Here is a 20,527-nt window from a genome sequence, read left to right as displayed (position 1 = left end):
GCGAGAGAGAGAGAGAGAGAATGAGAGATAATAAATGAGAGAGAGAGAGAGAGAAAAAATGAGAGAGAATGAAGAATGAGAGTGTGAATGAGAGAGAGAGAGAATGAGATGAAAAATGAGAGAGAGAAAATTAGTGTAAATGAGAGAGAAAGTAAAAGTGAGAGTGTGAATGAAAGAGAGAGCAAGAGAGAGAGAGAAGGAGGCTGTAAATGATAGGGAGATTGTGTGGATGAGAGTGAGAGAGAGAGAGAGAGAGAGAGAGAGAGACAATCAGAGAGAGAGAGAGTGAGAGTGAGAGAGAGTGAGAGACAATGAGAGAGAGAGAGAGAGAGAGAGACAATGAGAGAGAGAGAGAGAGACAATGAGAGAGAGAGTGGCTATGGTTCTGTGTAGAACTCTTACTAAAGAACCCTTAAAGAACCTTTCTGAAACTTTATCAGTGTTCACATCCATCTTCACAAAGCTGAATTAAAACTCCGCCGTGTTGTGTTCTGTCACGTGTTCGCGGTGGGCGGCACCGCTCTCAGCCAATAGCGTCGCGGGTGTTGAAATAGGCCGCTGCCTATTGGCGGACGGCTCGCCACGTCACGAACTGGTCTCCCGGAAGCTGATGGTCAGGTGACGCCGTGTTTTTGAGGAGTCACTCTGTGCGGCAGCATCGTTCCGATAACGGAGGGACGCGGACAGACGACGGATTCGGCTCGGCGGACTCGGCTCGGCTCTGTTTTCTTTCTCCTTCCTTCCTCCACCTCCTCCCCTCCTCCTCCATGGACGAGACGAGCCCGCTGGTCTCGCCTCTCCGCGACTCCGGCGACTTCACCTACCGCCCGGCCGAGCCGCCGAGTCCCCGGGCCGGATTTGGCGGAGCGCCGGGAACCGTGGTCCGCATTCCGGCGGGAAGCCCCGGCCGCAGCCGAGACCGAGAGAGGCAGCCGCTGCTGGACCGGGACCGGGGAGGCTCCCCCCGCGGCGGCGGCGTTCACCGGAACGAGTTCTCCGAGGACCCGGAGTTCCGAGAGATCGTCCGGAAAGCGGAGCGAGCCATAGAGGACGGGATCTACCCGGAGAGGATCTACCAGGGATCCAGCGGGAGCTACTTCGTCAAAGACTCGCAAGGGGTGAGAGCGGAGGGGGGGGGGCGCAAACTTCCTATTCGCCAGCTTGTGGGTCGAATTTCCTCGTTCCACCTTAAATGCCTCAGGCGCCACAATGTAATTCCTGCAGCACTTAAGGTGGAACGAGGAAATTCGAACCAGAGGCTGGCAAATCGGTGGGGATGTTTTCAACCATGTTAAACCTCCCACCTTTTTACCTGTACTCTTTGTTCTCCACTGACCAGAGGCTCTTAAGATTGTCTTAAAGAAATGAAGCAGAGCTCAGCAGTGTATTAATGAAAGATCTGATTTCTGGGTTCTTTATCCTGAACCGCCCTCCTTAAGAGGAAAGAGGAGATCAACGTCAGCATTTCGTTGTAAGAGGTTCTGGTGATGAACGAGAAAAGCATGGGTTCTCCTTTTGCACTCATGGACTGCTAAAAGAGTTCTGTGGTCTACACTCTTAAAAAAACGGTTCTTCTAAGGGTTCTAATGGAACCATGAGCACTCGGAGAACCATTTCTGTGCTTAAACAGTTCTTTGCTTGGTGAAATGGTTCTTCAGATTGATAGACAATGTGTTGTATGTGGTTCTATACAGCACCAAAAAGGGTTAGTCTGTTCTACAAGCTTGACATCATAACACTAGAAGAACCCTTTTTGGTGCTGTATAGAACCGTTTAAGTCATTAAGTTTCTCTACAATGAGCTATTTTGCAACATAAATGATGGTTCTTCAAGGGTTCCATAGTAAAGACAGATGGTTCTATATAGAACCGTGAACACTCAAAGAACCATTTGTGTGCTTAAATGGTTCTTTGCATGGTGAAATCTTTCTTCAGATTGATGGAGAATGTGTTGTATATGGTTCTGTATAGAATCTTTTTAAAATGGTTCTATATAGCACCAAGAAGAGTTCTTCTATTGTATTGTAAGTTGGTTCTTCAGATTCATGGAGAAAGTGCTCTAGATGGTTCTATGTAGAACGTATTGAAAAAGGTTCTATATAGCCCCAAAAAGGGTTAGTCTTTTGTTACAATAGCAGAACCTGTTTGGTGCTATATACAACCCTTTTCAAAAAGGTTCTATATAGAACCATACACAACACATTATCCGTCAATCTGAAGAACATTTTCGCCACACTGAGTACCCTTTAATCATGCAAAGGGTTCTTTGAGTCTCCACAGTTCTATCTAGAGCCACTTTCTTTACTAAAGAACCCTGAAGAGCCATTGTTTTTAAGAGTGTAAGGTACAGGGTAGGACTCTGTAACACTCACCTGTAACTGAATGTTGATCTTGATGACGTTGTTTATCGTGGTAGTTCTGCCCACAGTAATCATTTGCCTACATTTACATCGTCCACGCTTATAAACCACTCGCTGATGCCGCACTTTCCTCTGCGTATCTCAATGTTTTGTCCAAGTTAGCCACACTTAGGGCTACTTCTTTGATGTCTGGTAATGCTGACTGTCTTCAGGACCAGGCCCTGGATCATGATCACCATCAGTGGCAAAATAAAATGTTACAGGAATACAAGAATTCCTAAAAGCACCACTTAAACTTTTAAAACCGTGTAGAAAGTGGGGAGCTGTGTGAATGGTCCATGCCTACTTTATGACTTTGCCACGTCATCTTTACTGTAAAGAAAAACAGTACTGTCTGTGAAGGTTTGCAAGATGCAGGAAGCCCGTCCAATCAGGAGACGAGTTAAGATCAAGTGACCCTTATTAGTCCCACAACGGGGAAATATCCCCGTGCAGTGAAACACCACATACACACTAGTGAATGCACACACACACTAAGGGGCAGAGAGCACACTTGCCCAGAGAGGTGGGCAGCCCTATCCGCAGAACCCAAGCAGCAGTTGGGGGTTAGTTGTCTTGCTCAAGGGCACTTCAGTCACGTACTGTCGACTCAGGGGATCGAACCGGCGACCTTCCGGTCATAAGGCTGGTTCCTTAACCTCCAGCCAATGACTGCCCCCAAGAACATTCCAATGAACCCATCCTCACTTTCTGCATACGTCCCCCAGGCTTACTGGGAAATCCTGCTTTGTGTAACGCCCCCAGGTCATTAAACTGTCTAGTGGTAAAAGTGAAGACAACTGGACTTGAACTATGATGTTCAAGATTAGGTTTAAAAACTTTAGTTGGCTTTTTGCTTCTAAACAACAGCAACGCTGCTTACCTAGCATGAAGTGACTACCTAAAACACTGTGACCAACTTTTCTCAGGGATTTAGACTGAAGAGAGGCCCTAAAGGCAAGGCGGGTTTATTTATACAGCACCTTTCGTACACCGCGGTCATTCAAAGTGTTTTACAAATGACAACATGCAAAGATAATTCAAAGTATGAACTAAAAAGTTAATTAAAAACATTAAGACAATAGATTTTAAAAGAGAAGAAATTATTCATTAAATTAAAATTAAATTAGGATAATAAGGTGCTAACGTATGTGTTTAAACTCCACTGTTCATTCTTCATATTTAGTTCCTAGTCCAAACAGCCATAAAGTACAGGTTACATTTTTCAGAGGAGAAAACTGGAGTTTTCGAATCTGGAGTCCAGATTTGATTAAAAGCTACAGAGAAAATGAGACTCCTAACAACCACCTGGAAGACCTGCTAGACACCAAAACTGTCCTCATCAGATAAACAGCACTTAAAGCTTTCATCTCTGAGAGAGAGGAGAAAATCAAGCTCCACTCTGGATTCAGATCTGAAAACATCCACAGGAGTTTCTGTCCATCCTTCCACTGTGAGACACTCAGCACTATGAGTCTGAAAGGATGTGCAGCTGTTAAGAAGCTCTTACTGAGAAAAGGATAAAAAAAAGAATAAATCAAACTGCAGAACAATGAACTGACCGCCCCAGAGTCCAGGCCTCAACATCACTGAATGTGTTTGGGATTATTTGAAACGTAAGAAGCAGAAAATCACTGTCAGAACAAAACCTCGCGTCTCCAAAAAAGGTAACTTTACAGGACGAGGAAAAACATTCTTAACTTTTAATGAAAAGAAATGGATTAATTTTTTTCCAAGTAATTTTGGACCACTTCTGTTAGTCCATTCATCATAAGATTATGACACGTCATAAAGGGCAACTGGCATTTTCAAATTATGAAAACCCAACAAAAATGGAGACACCAGGTATGACAACAACAAAATGCAAACAACTTCTAAGACTGAACTGGAGGTGTGGGAAAACATGCCTGCAGCTTTCTTTGAAAAACTTTGAATATATGAGGCTCTCAGGCCTTTGATATCCTTGTTCTGCAGATGTTGGTGCTCTTTCTGCTCCTGAACCTCATGGAGGGCTTAGTAATGAGGTGATGAGTTGAATTAGGTCTGAATTAGAGCAGGAAACCAGTAGAAATGTGCAGAAGGTCAGCCTTTGCTTTTCTTTAATCACCAGCGTGTGGTCAACCTAGTCTGTGGACCAGATTTGTACATGAGTTCTAGACACGGTGATCCTCGGGCCTAGATTATGCTTTCAAGTCACAGAGAACCCGTTAGGACTCTTTCTCCGACAGCGATACTGATGTTTTTCTGGTTCAGAAAAGTTAGTGGTTCTGGGAAATTCCATACATTTCACTATTAGGGGAAGTTTGGCGTTTGCCGCTGCTCACTTCTCCTTCATGTGACACAGAGAGCTTTGGGTTTTTGGAGAAAGGAGCTGGAAATCAGATCAGAGTCTTCAGGCTGTGACATGGCTTTAAAACCCTGTCACATGTAGTGGGTTGGCTCCATGGTTGGTCCAATTGTTCCTGTATCCCGAGTAAACGCAGCATTGATTCAGCCAAAAAGTGCCATTTGTTCCAAGTTGGAGCTACTGAAGTCTGAAAGAACGATCTGTTCTGTGACCTTTGACCCCTGACTGGGGTCTGGTTCACTCCAGTTAGGCTGTGAATGTTGCAAACAAACGGCAACAGTCCAAAATCCAGCAGCCACCGTCTGTCCTGCGTGTAACCTTAGTCATTATTGACTACTGGGCCTGTGGCTAGTTGTTCATAAGCAGTTAAGAGGCTCACATTTTTCACTTCTCTCTTTCACTCCCTGTTTCAGACAGTCTGAAAACCTCTAGAATCCATAAGTTAGATCTTCTGGAACTCCCAGGTCTCTGTGTTCAGTTCCAGAACTCTAGACTAAACCCGAACTCCATTAAAAGTACTGTTAATTCTGTAGTGTAATGACTCCAGTAGATATAATAGCCGCTGTTTGAAAACAAATTGAGTTCAAGTAGAAAAGTTTTGGGCCAAAAAAACTACTGGTACTGAGTCATTCAGAACATCTGAGCTAAATGAGTGAATTGCTCCAATATGATAAAGTGAAGTTGGTGTTTGTTGGGAATGTTAGGGCTTGTTGGTGTTTGTTGATGTTTTGTTGGAGAATGCTTGGGTTTGTAGGGGATGGGTGGAGTTCGGGTTTGTTGTTGAATGTTGGAGAACATGTGGGTTTGTTGATGTTGGAGAATGTTTGGGTTTTTGTGTTTTGGAGAATGTTTGGGTTTGTTGGAGAACATTTGGGTTCGAGTTTTATTTTTTCGAGATTGGGGTTGCTGGTGTCTGTAGGGGTTGGGTGTTTGGGTTTGTTGTTGCTTGTTGGAGACAATTTGATGTTTAGAGAATGTTTGTGTTTGGAGAATGTGTGGGTTTGTAGATGTTGGGGAATGTTTGAGTCCGTTGGCGTTTGCTGGAGAATGTTTGGGTCCGTTGGCGTTTTTTTGGAGAATGTTTGTTTGGGTTTTTTGGCATCTGTTGGAGAATGTTTGGGTCCGTTGGCGTCTGTTGGAGAATGTTTGGGTCCGTTGGCGTCTGTTGGAGAATGTTTGGGGTTTTTTGGTGTTTGTTGGAGAATGTTTGGGGTTTTTGGTGTTTGTTGGAGAATGTTTGGGGTTTTTGGTGTTTGTTGGAGAATGTTTGTGTCTGTGAGCTTTGGTCTTAAAACCAATGGGTATTTCACAAAGCAGGATTTCTAAATTAGCCAGTTGGCTTAAGCCCAGCGTCGAGAATTGTCCAATAGCACTGTCCTGATGCTCTTTTCCCACTGGACAGGTTTGACGTAGGGCTTATGTTACCTGGATAAACTGAGCGATCCTGCTTTGTAATATACACCCCAGGCTGTACTGATGGGGTAAACAAACAAACATTGTGATGTTTGCATTTATCCTTAGAACATTCAGAAAAGGAACTGACAAGTAAAACGAACCAGAGTGAACAGAGAGAGAACATTCTAGAGCCTTTTAACAATCAAACAAGAGCGTGCCGCACCAACCAAACGTTTGTTTGTTTGGCCTTATGTACACTGATGTGACAAACACTGAGTACACTGACCAAACAAACACGAACATTCAGATGTCCAGAAAAAGAACTGACAAACCAAATGAACTAGAGAGAACGGAGAGAGAACATTTTAGAGTCTCTTAGCAGTCAAACACAGGCATGGCACAGTCACCTGAGCATGTGTGTTTGGTCGTCTTTGTGCGGTGGCCTTATGTATAATCTAAAATTCCAGTTCAGGAAGAGAGAAGCATCATTTAAGACGTAGTCGTTGCTGCCTTAATGAGATCAACTCAGACGCCTTTGCGTGAGTCAGTCTGCTTTGGGATAGGCTAATTTGAATCGTGCTGCTTTGGCTAATCAAATCAAAACCACTAAGATGGTTCAAGTGACTTTTGCTCTAAAAGTTCCTTTTGTGCTTTGGGTTTGGCTAGGATTGAGCATTAGCTTAGCGTGGAGGCTGTACCGTGTCTACTGTGTGTGTGTGTTAAAGAGCTACAGGGTTGGGTACTATGGTTCAGTTTAAGCAGCAGAGACTAATCCCCTTTCACCACACATCGCTGTTTAGGCCTTAATGACCAGTATGTGTGCATGCCAGTGCTGCAGGGTCATGTGCTGCCTAGCAGAACCTTAAGTGAGTGTTGAAGAAATGGAAGTACATTCCTGAGAATAGTAATAAGCTTCACTTTTGTTGGAAGAAAACCTCCTATCTCCATTTTTGTCGTTTTCCAGTTTTTGACATAATTTGAAAATGTCTGTTACCCTTTACATTGTGTATTTCATGATGAATGGACCAAAAGAAACGATCCAGAACGACTTGGAAAAAACTCTGGTTCCATTGACTTACATTAAAAGTAAAGTAGGTTTTTTCCTTCTCCTGTAAAGTTACCATTTTGGAGATACGAGGTTTTTCGTCCAACAACAGCTATATATATATATATATATGGTCATCCTCAGTAAGTATATTCAGCCCCTCAACAGGCCAGATACAATTACCTTCCATTTACCCTCTCACTCGCAGAGTCACCATGAAATGAGGAAAAAATGTGAACTCCTTGAGAAATCATTGTCATGTGGTTTGTGACAAACTCTCTGACCACATTGTCACAGTTAGCCCACAGATGACCCCTTCGCCTTTACTATTTAGCCACACCTGCTTTGGAAATGAGAGTCCAGATTGTGTGTAGTCAGGTTGCGTCCTAGCGGAGTACTAAACTATAATTCTTGAGTATGTGGTATTTTTTGTTTTTTTAGTATATGTGGTACCTTCACAAGTGAAAAAGTTGTTGATTGCTTCAGTTGGAGATGCCACAATATAAATTTCTTTTTCTTTACAGATACTAATACTGATCCAGATGTTGAAACCCTGAGTATCAGCTGATACGGTCCAGTGAGATACCGATAAGATCCAAGCTTTAAAAGCTACTGAGTTGTTTAAGCAGTAGAACGTTCAAGGTCATGTGTTATCACGAACAACATCATGGCTGTGATTCTTTTGCTGGCATCAGCCAAAAAGGAGTAGTTTGTCACATGACTGGACAGCAGGAGGTGATTGAGAGTCTGCACTGTTTTCACTTTCGTTTTAAACAGGACTGAAACTTCCCTGACTCTGACGCTCAGCTAAACGGGACAACGTTAGCGTGATTTGCACTGTTTGTACATCACATCTGTATTTATTTGTGGCATACAGGTATAACGGTTCTGAAAAACTCATACCTGACGAAGAATTTCAACCTGTGTACTGCCCACTGCTAAGAGTAGTACTTATTTGTTTGTTTGTATCTTGCAGGTAGGGGTGGGCGATATGGCAGAAATATTAGAGCATGATATTTCAAGACATTTTCATGATACACAGTATCACCATATTTTGTTTTTCTGAGATTTAATGAGTTGGAACAGATGAAATGGAACCTGTAGTGCCACACATGAAATTACTACTACTACTACTACTAATAATAATAATAATAATAATAATAACAATAATAATAATAATAAATGTACAATTACAGTGATTTTAATCAGTATTTATATGTAATGTAGTTAGTCAGTGTTCTTTAAGCACTGACATGATGATATAATAATAATAATAATAATAATAATAATCATAATCATAATAATACATGTATACTTACAGTGATTTTGACATGTATTTAGTGTTCTTTAAGCACTGACAGTGTCCATGATGTGCTCAGAAAAGCATACTGTGACATACTTTATAACAATAATGATAAAATGTCATATTGCCCACCCCTACTTTCAGCCTTTGTGCCATTTTGATCAGTCAAATATACCTGTGTGTTTACCACAACACGTCTACAGTACACCAGTCTAATCAGGCAGTGACTGAGGGTTTATTGGGGCCGATCTGCTCTGTGATCCAGATGACCTGCCTCTCCACACGTGATGTTTTGATCTGTTATTGAAAAGGAAGCGGGAATTCACGCTGGGTTACTACAGTTCCTCTCACACAGTGAGTCTTCTAGAAACACCAGGATTGTTTTAGGTCCTAATTCAGCGCTTGAGGTTATCAGTGTTGAGCGAGTCTTAATTAACTGCCTCCAGTGTATTCAGAGCTGAAATGGATCAAAGATCCTTGCAGCATTACAGCTCGCATAAAAGAGAGTGAATGAAAAGTAAATATCGTCGCTGTCCAAATAAAAACATGTATGTCCATTTTTGTTGGTCTTTATTTTTCTACGTCATTTCACCACACTGGCCGTCCTTTACACTGTGTAAAAAATTCATGATGCATGGACCAGTAGAAATGCTCTAAAATCACTTCGGATAAAGTCTCTTTACATTGACTTACATTGAAAGGCAACAGTGTTTTTGCCCTCTGCTGTAAAGTTACTATTTTGGAGAGACTTGTTTTTCTTTGGACAGCGATGATATGCTGAACGAGCGGACATGTTAAAGACATTTGAGTCCATGACATTTGATGCGGTGTATAAGGGACAAATATCCGCTAGTAAGTGTCTTTCAAGGTTATTCATCGTACAACAGTGCATAGAAAAGTATGTTTTTATTTCTGTTTTTTTAGGAATATCAGCACATCCACCTAGATAGTCATTGAAGTTCCATCTGGAATATTAAAATAAATAAATAAATAAATAATGTGAAACCTTCGTCATGCTCAGATATATATCTTCTACATTACCACTACATATATACAATTAATATAAAAACATGAATTCTAAGAAAAACAATTTATCTCTTGTGCTTTCCTCCGATCACTTCAACTGACTTAGCCATAACAAGGCTAGACAAGGCTTTTTTGTGCTGGACCGCCATTGGCTGCACTGTATAAAACCCTCAGTCACAGTGTCTGGTGAAGCCCGTCAGTCACAGTGTTTGGTGGATGCATAAGTTTTACCAGTCAGAAATTTTCCACCATAGTACTACCAGAGCCCGGTATGAAGAGCCTGGCCACTTCCTATTTCCCCCGTTATATCAAAAAACAGGACTGCTGAACAGCAGAGGGCGCCCTGCGAGCGAGTCCTCAATGAATGGGAGTGAATGGAGCTCAACGGCTAAAAACGAAAAGTTAAAATAGTTTCTAATCACTCGCCCAGAACTTTCCTTTCATTTTGCGCTCACAGACTTGGGACATGGATGTACATGAGGCGCCGTTTTAAATTCCTATAACTCGAGTTTAAAAGCTCTTAAAAACATAACAGTGGTGTTAAAATGTTTTACGCTATCCAGTGTTCAGAATATGAATGTATTCTTTATATTAAAAATGTTTAAGCATTTATAAACTATGATTTTGCTCCCATTCATTTTGGACTCGCTCGGGAGCGCCCTCTAGTGTTTGAGAAACCCTGAAGACATTAGAGTGGTAATTCTCCTCCCAGAAGTTCTCTGGTATCACTGATACTGATTTTTACACTTGCACAAATGTCTAGTTAGCCCAAATCATGTGTGAAGTCAAGCAGTCTTTACATCTCTCGAGAGTGTAACAATATGAGCCAAACCCACTCGATCACCAGCTATTAGCATACATGTTACAGGTGCTAGCGAGCTAGCTAACATTACATTTGGCAAACTCAGATCACTTTACAAAGAGGTTATTATATAAATACCAATCGACACGTCGTTATTATTCCAGTGTACATCCTCCTGCACTTGCTGGTCATGTACTAGTGATTCATGGCTTTATACTCACCTGAAAAGTAAAAACAGTTACACCAGGTATTGGCAACCCAAATGTTTTCCTTTCAACAAATATCAAAGCACTTGGGGAGCCACAACATACTATGTCCATGTAAATATGTAAATATGTCTCAGTATGTGCTGATGTACTAGTAAGGGCTAAAATATATAATATAAAGCAAAACGCAGACTTACTTTGCTCTGCTTTAAGCTTTAGCTCAGCTATAGCTGCTTTTCTTGCATCTCCAGCAGGAAACTTTTCCTCAAAATTAGAACAGTTTCTTGTAAAATGTCTCTCAACGTTTGGCTTTTTATGAGGCTGAAGTCGCTTCTTGTTCAAATTTTCCATTCCACCTTAAATGGTGCCTGAGGCACCCGGATGTAACTGCTGTTTAACTATTTAAGGTGGAACGGGACAATTAGAAGGAGAAACCGACTCCAGCTCTGCGACGGTTCAGTGTTCGTCAGTTCCTCGCTGCAGATTAAACGCATCAGGAACCAGCTGGAGTGATTATGAACCCAGATCAGTCCATTAATCTCCAGATTATCGATCTTCATCTTAAACCGCTCTGTTTGTCTTTTCGTTGCTACTAGCTAGGCGAGATTGTTGTCGTTGCTATGGTGACCAGCAGTCTGCGCTGATCTTCAGGGTTAAAGGATGAATCAGCAGTTCTACATTAACTTCAGCATTTAAGACCATTTATTGTTTAAACTGTGTTGAACGATCAGCACAGCTGATCCGCAACAGGGCAGTAAAAGAGCCGCATGTTGCCGACCCCTTAGTTAGACTACGAGCCAGACAGACAGACAGACAGACAGACAGACAGCATTTTTTCTTTTATTGAACACTGACAATTTTGTTGTGGTTCTTCATCCTTGACTGGGTTCCTCAAACGTAACGGAAAGCCCTACAAAAGATGGACCGAGTTCTTCAGTGTTTGTAATCTTCACAGAAACTAGCAGACGCTCTGAACCCGCCTCGTCTGTCTGTCCCTGCAGAAGATCATCGGAGTGTTTAAGCCGAAGAACGAGGAGCCGTACGGTCAGCTGAACCCCAAATGGACCAAATGGCTGCAGAAGCTCTGCTGCCCATGCTGTTTCGGTCGAGACTGCCTTGTGCTGAATCAGGGCTACCTTTCTGAGGCAGGAGCCAGTTTAGTGGACCAGAAACTGGAGCTCAACATAGTACCACGAACCAGAGTCAGTATCAGTCTGTATCCCCCCTCTTTCTCTCTACCCCTCTCTCTCTCTCTCTCTCTCTCTCTCTCTCTCTCTCTCTCTCTCTCTCTCTCTCTCTCTCTCTCTGTATCCCCCCTCTTTCCTCTCTCTCTCTCTCTCTCTCTGTATCCCCCTCTTTCTCTCTACCCCTCTCTCTCTCGCTCTCTCTCCTCTTTATCCCCCCTCTTTTTCTCTCTCTCTCTCTTTCTCTTTATCCCCTCTCTGCCCCCCCCTGTATCCTTCTGTATCTTTCTCCCTGTATCTCTCTCTCTATATGTATATAGATCTATTTTTTTTATGTAATATCTCTGTGCGTGCGTGCGTGCGTGCGTGCGTGCGTGGTGTGTGTGTGCTTCTGTAGGCTGGTGTTTCAAGGTGTTTTCTTTCCTCCTGTCAGATCTTCTTTTTACCAAACTCCTCGTACTTACTGTTAAACTCTACACACACACACGCATATATATATACATCCACTCAGATCATGTATATATCTGCAAACACAGCCTCACATTACACAGCAGAATTACACTGTTAAACCAGTTCCATTTTTTAATGAAACACTTGAATTTCCACCTTTTTAGATGCGTTTCTACACCCCTACTAGTTACTGCAGATTAATAGCTGAATATTAAACCTGCAGTTTCTCCACTAATATGCAGTAACGTGCTGTGCTGTGTGTTGTGTGTGCAGGTGGTGTATTTGTCGAGTGACACGTTTAACTACAGTGCCATAGACAGAGTGAAGTCTCGAGGTAAAAGGCTCGCTCTGGAGAAAGTGCCCAAGGTCGGACAGCGCTTCCACAGAATCGGCCTGCCGCCAAAGGTCAGCCTGCCCAACGTTTATTGTTGTTGTTGTTGTTGTTGTTGTTGTTATTGTTATTATTATTATTATTATTATTATTAGTCATTTCATATATGTACTGGTTTTCAAACGTTCAGATGTGAACACAGACCATGTGGTTCATAATCAGAGAGCAGTACTCTTAATACATAATCACAGATTACTGCTTTCAACCATTCCTCCAAAATTAATAAATGAAATGGTGAAAGATTACAATGAAAATGGAGTAATGGAGTGGGGGTGGGGGGCTGGGGGGTAGGGGGGCAACTGAGGTTTTACTTTATCATCAGAATCAGTCGGGCTTATTTCACCAAGCATGTTAAACACATTATTCATTTCTCTTAATGAGCGAACACATACAGTTTTGTTGATTTTCTAAGTAACATTAAATGAACACATTATCTACAGAGAAGACGCTTAAATATGGCGTTTTTCTGCAAATTGTTGTGCACAGTTTCTATTTATTTGAGTTTAACATATTAAGGAAAAAAAAACATGAAATATGCCATTACTTTTGCATACTCCTCGTTTTAGGTTTTATTTAAATTTTTTTTTAATAAAAATAAATTTTTTAGTAACATTTTTTTGACCAGGGGTGCCAAAACATTTGCATAATATTTAACATAATATTTAACATTTCATATTCAGTGAATAATGAATACAATCTACAGTTAAAGGTTATAAGTTAGACTCCAGAAAGAATTTTAAGATTCTTTTATTTTTCTTCAATGTGTCAAGTATTTTGGGAACAACGCGAAGTTATTAAATTATAATATACTGTACTCTATTTACAGTCAAGCTACAGTTGCAAAAAGTTTTTGCACCTCTGATCCATGTTGTTTTCTTTTCCACACCAAAGTTCTGCTGAGTTCAGATGGCTGTTTTCTCACTTGTTCTAATGAATTGCAGCAACAGAGCTTTTGCACCAGGGTTTGTTTTAATAGAACCAAATCTGACAAGTCTGAATGCCCCCTAAAATCCCTCAAACTCACTTACAAAAAGATTTACATATTATTTTCACAAGTGTAAAAGTAGAGGTGAGGGGTTTGGGACAGACACCTCCCACTAGAAAGTACCTTATAAATGATAAATGATGATTATGTAAATATTTAGCTTATTACCATTTCGGTTAAATCATAATGTAATCCTTGTAAATATGTATAAATATTACTGTATATTATTATCTGTAAGTCTGTGAATATATTTTTTTACTTAAATTGTTATACATTTATTTAATAAAAAAAAAGTGCACATTTTTTAAGAACTAGTTTGATATATATATCATATCATCATCATCATCATCATATATATATATATATATATATATATATATATATATATATATATATATATATATATGTGTATATATATATGTATATATAAATTTATTTATTTATTTATTTATTTATTTTTTTGGTGCAGCTGTGTGGGCCTGCCAGTTCCACCTGCTGGTGTGGAGGAAGATGTTTCATCAGTTTTGAATGAACACACATTGACGTTTCTTTGTGTTCATGTTTGTTTGCAACAGGTCGGCTCATTCCAGCTCTTCGTAGACGGGTATAAAGATGCTGATTTCTGGTTGCGGCGGTTTGAGGCAGAACCGTTACCGGAAAACACGAACCGGCAGCTCCAGCTGCAGTTTGAACGACTGGTGGTGCTGGATTACATCATCCGCAACACAGGTGAACATGGCAGCCAACACGCTTTAACAAACTGTGCAGAAATTTGTAGAACTTTGGACCCTCTTGGTGAATGAAGAATTGAACCAGGATGCTCAGCCGTGTGTCCAGAGAATTGGTCTTTATTTCCTGTTCAGAATGTCCACACTTTGTCCTCGGGTTCAGCGTTTTACAATAACCATGCACAGATCACACCGATCACATACATATCATAACACACCATCATCCCCTCAAATTTAGAATCCTCAGGCTTTTTAAAGCTACGGAAGGTTGTAAAGTTCATTTCTATGGACAAAGCAACATGCCAAAGAGGCAAACGTAGAAATTTAGGCCCAATCCCATTTCACCCCTCGCCCCTGCCAGTTAGCCCTTAGCCCTCTGTTTTGCATGTGGCACACGCCAAACAGAGAGTTATGAGAAAAAAACAAAGAAAACTGGCAAGATGGCTGAGCAAGCGACCAAAGAGACCCACAAATGTGAGAATTTTCTCTGTTAAAAATAATGATAACCATCGTATTACCTTAGATTAATGTCATTTCAGTGTGTTATGGTCGTTTTCTTCAAAACAAGGTACTGTTCGGGTGGTGGGTCATTCTCAGCACTGCAGTAACACTGATGTGGTGGTAGTGTGTTAGTGTGTGTTGTGCTGGTACGAGTGGATCAGACACAGCAGTGCTGCTGGAGTTTTTTAGAAACAAGCAGGTGGTCATAATGTTACGCATAATTGGTGTATACATAAAAAATAAAGAAAGAAATAAATGTTGTTACAAAGTTATACAATTAATATTTATATATATATATATATATATATATATATATATATATATATATATATATATATATATATATATATATATATGGTTACACAATGAATCATACATATATTTTATTTACATTCTCTTATGACAGGTTTAAGTCTTCAACTTCTTTTTGTCTGGTTTGATGTCAAAATGAGACAAACATGGCAAACACACACAAGAAGACGTTTTCATCAAATTTAATTCATAATAAATATGTCCTCTTTTTTTACTTATTGTGGTCTGGATTGTCCAGTTGTTTCAAAGAGCTATGAGTAAGAAATAATTCATGTAAAATTACAGCATGATAACCAACTCTTACAAACACTGAAGGTTACTGAGCATCTCAGAGCAGTTTCTGTATTAGAGTCTAATAAGTGAATGATGTAATGATGTTTTTATGGTTCCTGCAGATCGAGGCAACGACAACTGGCTTATAAAATACGACTGTCCTATGGACACATCAGGCAACAGGGTAAGATTGATTGATTGATTGATTGATTGATTGATTTACACCTTTGAAGTGACACATTAAGCTCGTCTCGTTGTTCCTGTTCATATGAAACCTGATAGATCAGTCAATATATTTAACTTCAGTATGTTGATGTGTTTGTATAGTGAAGGAATAGTTTGGCGAAAAACCCAGTTGACACAGTTTTCCAGATGCAGTCAGATCAGCCAAGACATGTTTGGAATCCAAAGTGTGCTTCTTTAGGTTTGTGCTGAAGCTACAAGGCTAAAGTTGCTAATAAACAATAGAAGTCAATAGTCACCCAAATCTTTTACAATGGCCACATCTCAGACTGCAGCACTAAATAATGTGTGTAAAAACAGTGCCCCGCTGTTTGATATGCACTCATTAGTATGGTGTGTAAAGTGTAGCAGTGTGCGGTTTGGGACGCAGCCAAATGCAAAACTTCTCTCAACCCGTGTTGATTAAGATGCTGCACACTTGTGCTTTAGGACACAGTATGACTTACTGTGAACTATAAAAATGAAGAGAAGTTCATTTCTACCAGCAGCCTTTTCGGACGGCTCTAGGGCTGGTATTCACAAAGCAGTCATGTGCAAAAGTTTGGGCGCCCCTGCTCAAATGACGTTTTTGTTGCTTTTCTAGGTGAAAATAAGTGAACACATCCTCCACACAGAACACACTTCTGCACATTTCAAAGCACAATTACTGTTTACCGTTTACTGTGTACTGAATTTAACATTCTTGGAAGGAAAAATAAATAAAAAAAGTGTGCTGTCAAAAGTTATGGTGCATTTTATGTTTGTTTTTTTTTTCAGTATGTTAAACTCAGCAAAATGATTAGGTGTCCAAACTTTAGCATATGCCTGTTTATTTATGGTGGTCATTGTCACTAAAACTGATTCTAGATTTGCACTGTTGGTTTGTGAATAGACACTGTTGTCTATAGCTACCCGTTGTGTTTGGCATCACAGCAAGATTTTGTACATTTCTATAGTTTACAGTAAGTCGGACTGTGTCCTAAACCACATCAACAAGTCTGGGTGACCTTACTGAAGACGTGGATGTAGTTTAGAAGGTTGTAAGAAGTTTGGAGGATGTATTTACAGAAAGGATTTGAGTGACTATTGACTTCTAGTGTTTATTAGCCTCATAGCTCCAGTTCTAAACTAAAGCAGAAACGTTTGGACTCCTAACATGTCTGAGCTGATCATCTACATCTAAGTGCACATCTAAGGGCCGGTGGGAAATTGTGTAAATTTAATATTGAGGATACTGAGTATAGTAAACCTGTGTTTGTGTATGTATCTTGCAGGACACTGACTGGGTGGTAGTAAAGGATCCTATCATTAAAATAGCAGCCATTGATAACGGCCTGGCCTTTCCATTAAAACACCCTGACTCCTGGAGAGCCTGTAAGCTAATAGTCTTTCACCTCACACACACCTCGCATCTTACTGACCAATCATGTGCAACCTTACTGACATGATAAAATGGAAACAAATGGAAAATGGAACAGTAATTATCTCGCTGTTGTCGGAAGAAAATCCTGTATCTCCAAAATGGTAACTTTATAGGAGAAGGAAAAAACCTACTTTACTTTTAATGTAAGTCAATGGAACCAGAATTTTTTCCAAGTCATTTTAGGTCATGTCTTTTAGTCCATTCATCATGTAATATACACACAATGTAAAGGACAACAGGTATTTTCAAATTATGTCAAAAACTGAAAAATGTCAAAATGGAGATACAAGGTTTTCTTCCATATCTCATACATATATTTAAAAATTTACCAAACAGTCCATATATACAAACTAAACTGTAGTGATGTCACTAAAACTAGCACATGTTCTTGTGCTATCAGCCTATGGCGTTTTAGCCCCACCCATTCATATTGAAGACCCAGTAACAAAAGCAGCCTGTTTAATTCTAAGAGATAATTAGATGTTGGTAAATGGTCACATAAAAATGAATTATGACCGGTTTTGGTACATAAAAACGTACAAGTGTCAGAAGTGGAATGCAGGAGAAATCTAGCATATAGACCTTTTAACTTGTTTTCTTTAGACGTTTGTGTTTGTGTTTACTACAGTATTTACACTAAACGTTACTGTTGATTCGGTTCTTCACTGCAGATCCGTTTTACTGGGCGTGGCTGGCGCAGGCGAAGGTGCCGTTTTCTCAGGAGATCCGTGAGCTCGTTCTGCCCAAACTGTCTGACCCCAACTTCGTCAAAGATCTGGAGGAGGACCTGTACGAACTGTTTAAGGTGCTGAAAAAAGCTCCAAACACTGCCTATCGATTGAGATGTGTATCAGGTGTTGGGTCCATTTAAAAACTGAAAAGAATGAATGACATTGGCTTCAATGAGTTAAAGGGAAATTCCACCAGTTATTCAAAATTTGTGCATAATTCAGTGGTTGAGATGTAAACAAGGTCATTCATTGATATGAAATGGTTCACTGTAGAGAAACTTACTGACTCAGATCTCTTTACAGTGGTGCTGATAGGAACCAGGGGTCACCATGACTACAACACAGATATAGAAAATGCAATTTTCAAATTTATCATTATTTGTTTTGTTTTGTTTTTTTTTTTAACATGTAAAACCAAAAGACACATGCAGGTTTATGTGGTTTGGGATAGTAAATAAAATGGTTATATCTGTGTTGTAGACATTGTGACCCCAGGTTCCTATCAGCACCACTGTAAAGAGATCAGAGTGTGCAATGTTTTCCACAATAAACATCTCAACCACTAAATTTTGCCGAAATTATGATAAATTGGTGGAATTCGCCTTTAAATTCTGGCTGTTAATTTCAGTGCTTTGTCTATTTAAACACAGTAATAAAGACAGAGTTATCTGAGTATTATTGGATACAGTAGTAATCAGATATAAATCTGATTGGAGGAGGTGAATCTAATATGTGATGATGCCAATTTCGACCATCAGTAGTGTTTATAGGGAAATCAAACAGGATGAATTCGCTCTGAAGCAGTGAGGTGGTGTCTGCTGACTTTGTTTACGTTTGTGTTCGTCTCCTACAGAAAGATCCAGGTTTCGACAGAGGGCAGTTCCACAAGCAGATCTCAGTGATGAGGGGACAGGTCAGTCACTGGCTCTCTCTCACTCTCACAGACTGTACTGTACTGCTGTCCCTATCTGTGATCTGATCGTTTTTGGGAAGAAGTTTGGGACAAAATTTGTCTTCATTTTTTACTTTGCACTGCAAAAAAGGGCTTCCTGTCGAGTGAAATGATCTTAAATCTAGTCGATCTCTCTAATATTTCCCACTTTGAGATGGCTGTGCACTTTTAATTAGATTATCTAGCTTATTTGTAGACATTTATCACCTGTTTTAAATAATTTTATTAAGTAAAATTATCTCACTATACTGGCATGTAATATTGCTGGTTTCAAGCACATTTCTGAAAACAAGCAAAATTATCTGCCAGTACTGTGAGATAATTTTACCTAATAAAATGACTTAAAATGAGTAAAAAATGACTAAATTAGGTAAATAATCCTACATTAAGCTTACAACACTCTCACCAGGAGGAATATTATATCTATTGACTATATTTAAGAATTTTCTTGACAAGATACCATTTTTTTTGCTGTGTATTTGATAAACCATCCGTCCTGAAAGTGTCCCTGTCACTTTATGTGAACAATTCATGACGTACTGACCAACAGAAATGGTCCAAAACGACTAGATAAAAACTCAGTTCCATTATCTTCCATTCAAAGCTAAGAGCCTTTTTTCCTTCTCCTGTAAAATTACAGCTACAGTTTCAGTTCTGCAGGTCCTGATTTGGTTCTTACTCAAATTAAGTATGTATTTGTTTGTAGGGGAGTCCACTACTACATTGGACTAACTGTTCCAGATGTTTAGTCCCTTTGACCCACACTGACCAACTGCACTGACTCTAGATTTAACTTCATCATATTTCACAGTTCACATATAAAGAGCTTCTCGTCTTTTCACTCTTGCTCCCTCTCTCAGATTCTGAATCTGAGTCAGGCTCTGAAGGACGGTAAAACTCCGCTGCAGCTCGTTCAGATGCCCCCCGTCATCGTGGAGACGGCGCGGGCGCCGCAGCGCGCCAACACCGAGTCGTACACACAGAGTTTCCAGAGCAGACGGCCGTTCTTCACGTGGTGGTGAAGGCCGTGCGGAGACCACCGCGGTGAGGCGCTGGACTGGATTTGACCGGTTGGATTCGTGGACAGATGACAGAAAATGAAGAGGAAGCTGGTGGAGGAGGCGCAGCAGAGGGTCGCTTCATTTAGCTGTATTTGTCTTCTGAATCAGTCACTGTCTGCTCCTCTTCAAGGAGATAAAGATACCATAGGAACTACTCGCCGCTTACAGCTCTGAGAAGGAGCTGCTCTACCGTAGACAGACCTGCAGTGGACGTGAGCACCATCACGAGGCTGCAGTCGGCTTCCTGCTCACCAGCTGCTTCTTACGATTTTCCGTTCCACCTTAAATGGTGCAGCAGTTACATTCTAGCAAATCAGTCATTCCACCTTAAATGGTAGAGCAGTTACATTCATACGGCACCATTTAAAGTGGAACAGCAAATTCTCTCTCTCTCTCTCTCTCTCTCTCTCTCTCTCTCTCATCCTCACTTTCTCTCTCTGTCTCATCCTCACTCTTTCTCGCCCTCTCATCTCTCTCTCTCTCTCTCTCTCTCTCTTTTCTTTCTCCCTCATATCTTCTTTCTCTCTCTCTCTCTCTCTCTCTCTCTCTCTCTCTCATTCTGTACAGGTTCCAGAATTTAACTGTTCAAGGTGGAATTCGTAATTTTCTTTTTTTTCTTTGTCACTCTGCTCTTTCTCTCTCTCTTTCTCTGTCTTCATCCCTCTGTTTCTCTCCTTCTCTTTCTTTCTGTACAGGTGCTGCACCATTTAAGGCAGAAAATTCTCTCTCCCTCTCTATTTTTCTCTCTCCGTTCTGTCTCTATCTCTCCTGCTCCATCCCCCACTCTTTCTT

The 20,527-nt window shown here is 40.5% G+C and overlaps 1 protein-coding gene across 1 annotated transcript; it reads left to right on the top strand.

Annotated features, from left to right (window-relative positions):
- Nucleotides 1–647: 647 nt before the first annotated feature.
- On the top strand, nt 648–20,112 carry pi4k2a (phosphatidylinositol 4-kinase type 2 alpha). The gene is made up of 9 exons (XM_036557439.1): nt 648–1,118; nt 11,524–11,724; nt 12,430–12,561; nt 14,108–14,261; nt 15,469–15,530; nt 16,843–16,942; nt 17,663–17,796; nt 18,576–18,635; nt 19,535–20,112. Exons 1-9 carry the CDS (start codon nt 768–770, stop codon nt 19,694–19,696), a joined length of 1,356 nt encoding a protein of 451 aa, XP_036413332.1. The 5' UTR covers nt 648–767; the 3' UTR covers nt 19,697–20,112.
- The last annotated feature ends 415 nt before the right edge of the window (nt 20,113–20,527 follow it).

Source organism: Colossoma macropomum, unplaced genomic scaffold, assembly GCF_904425465.1.
Source record: "Colossoma macropomum unplaced genomic scaffold, Colossoma_macropomum, whole genome shotgun sequence".
NCBI lineage: Eukaryota > Metazoa > Chordata > Actinopteri > Characiformes > Serrasalmidae > Colossoma > Colossoma macropomum.
Note: the sequence above shows the minus strand (reverse complement) of the source record. Positions and strands in the feature narration are given on the sequence as shown.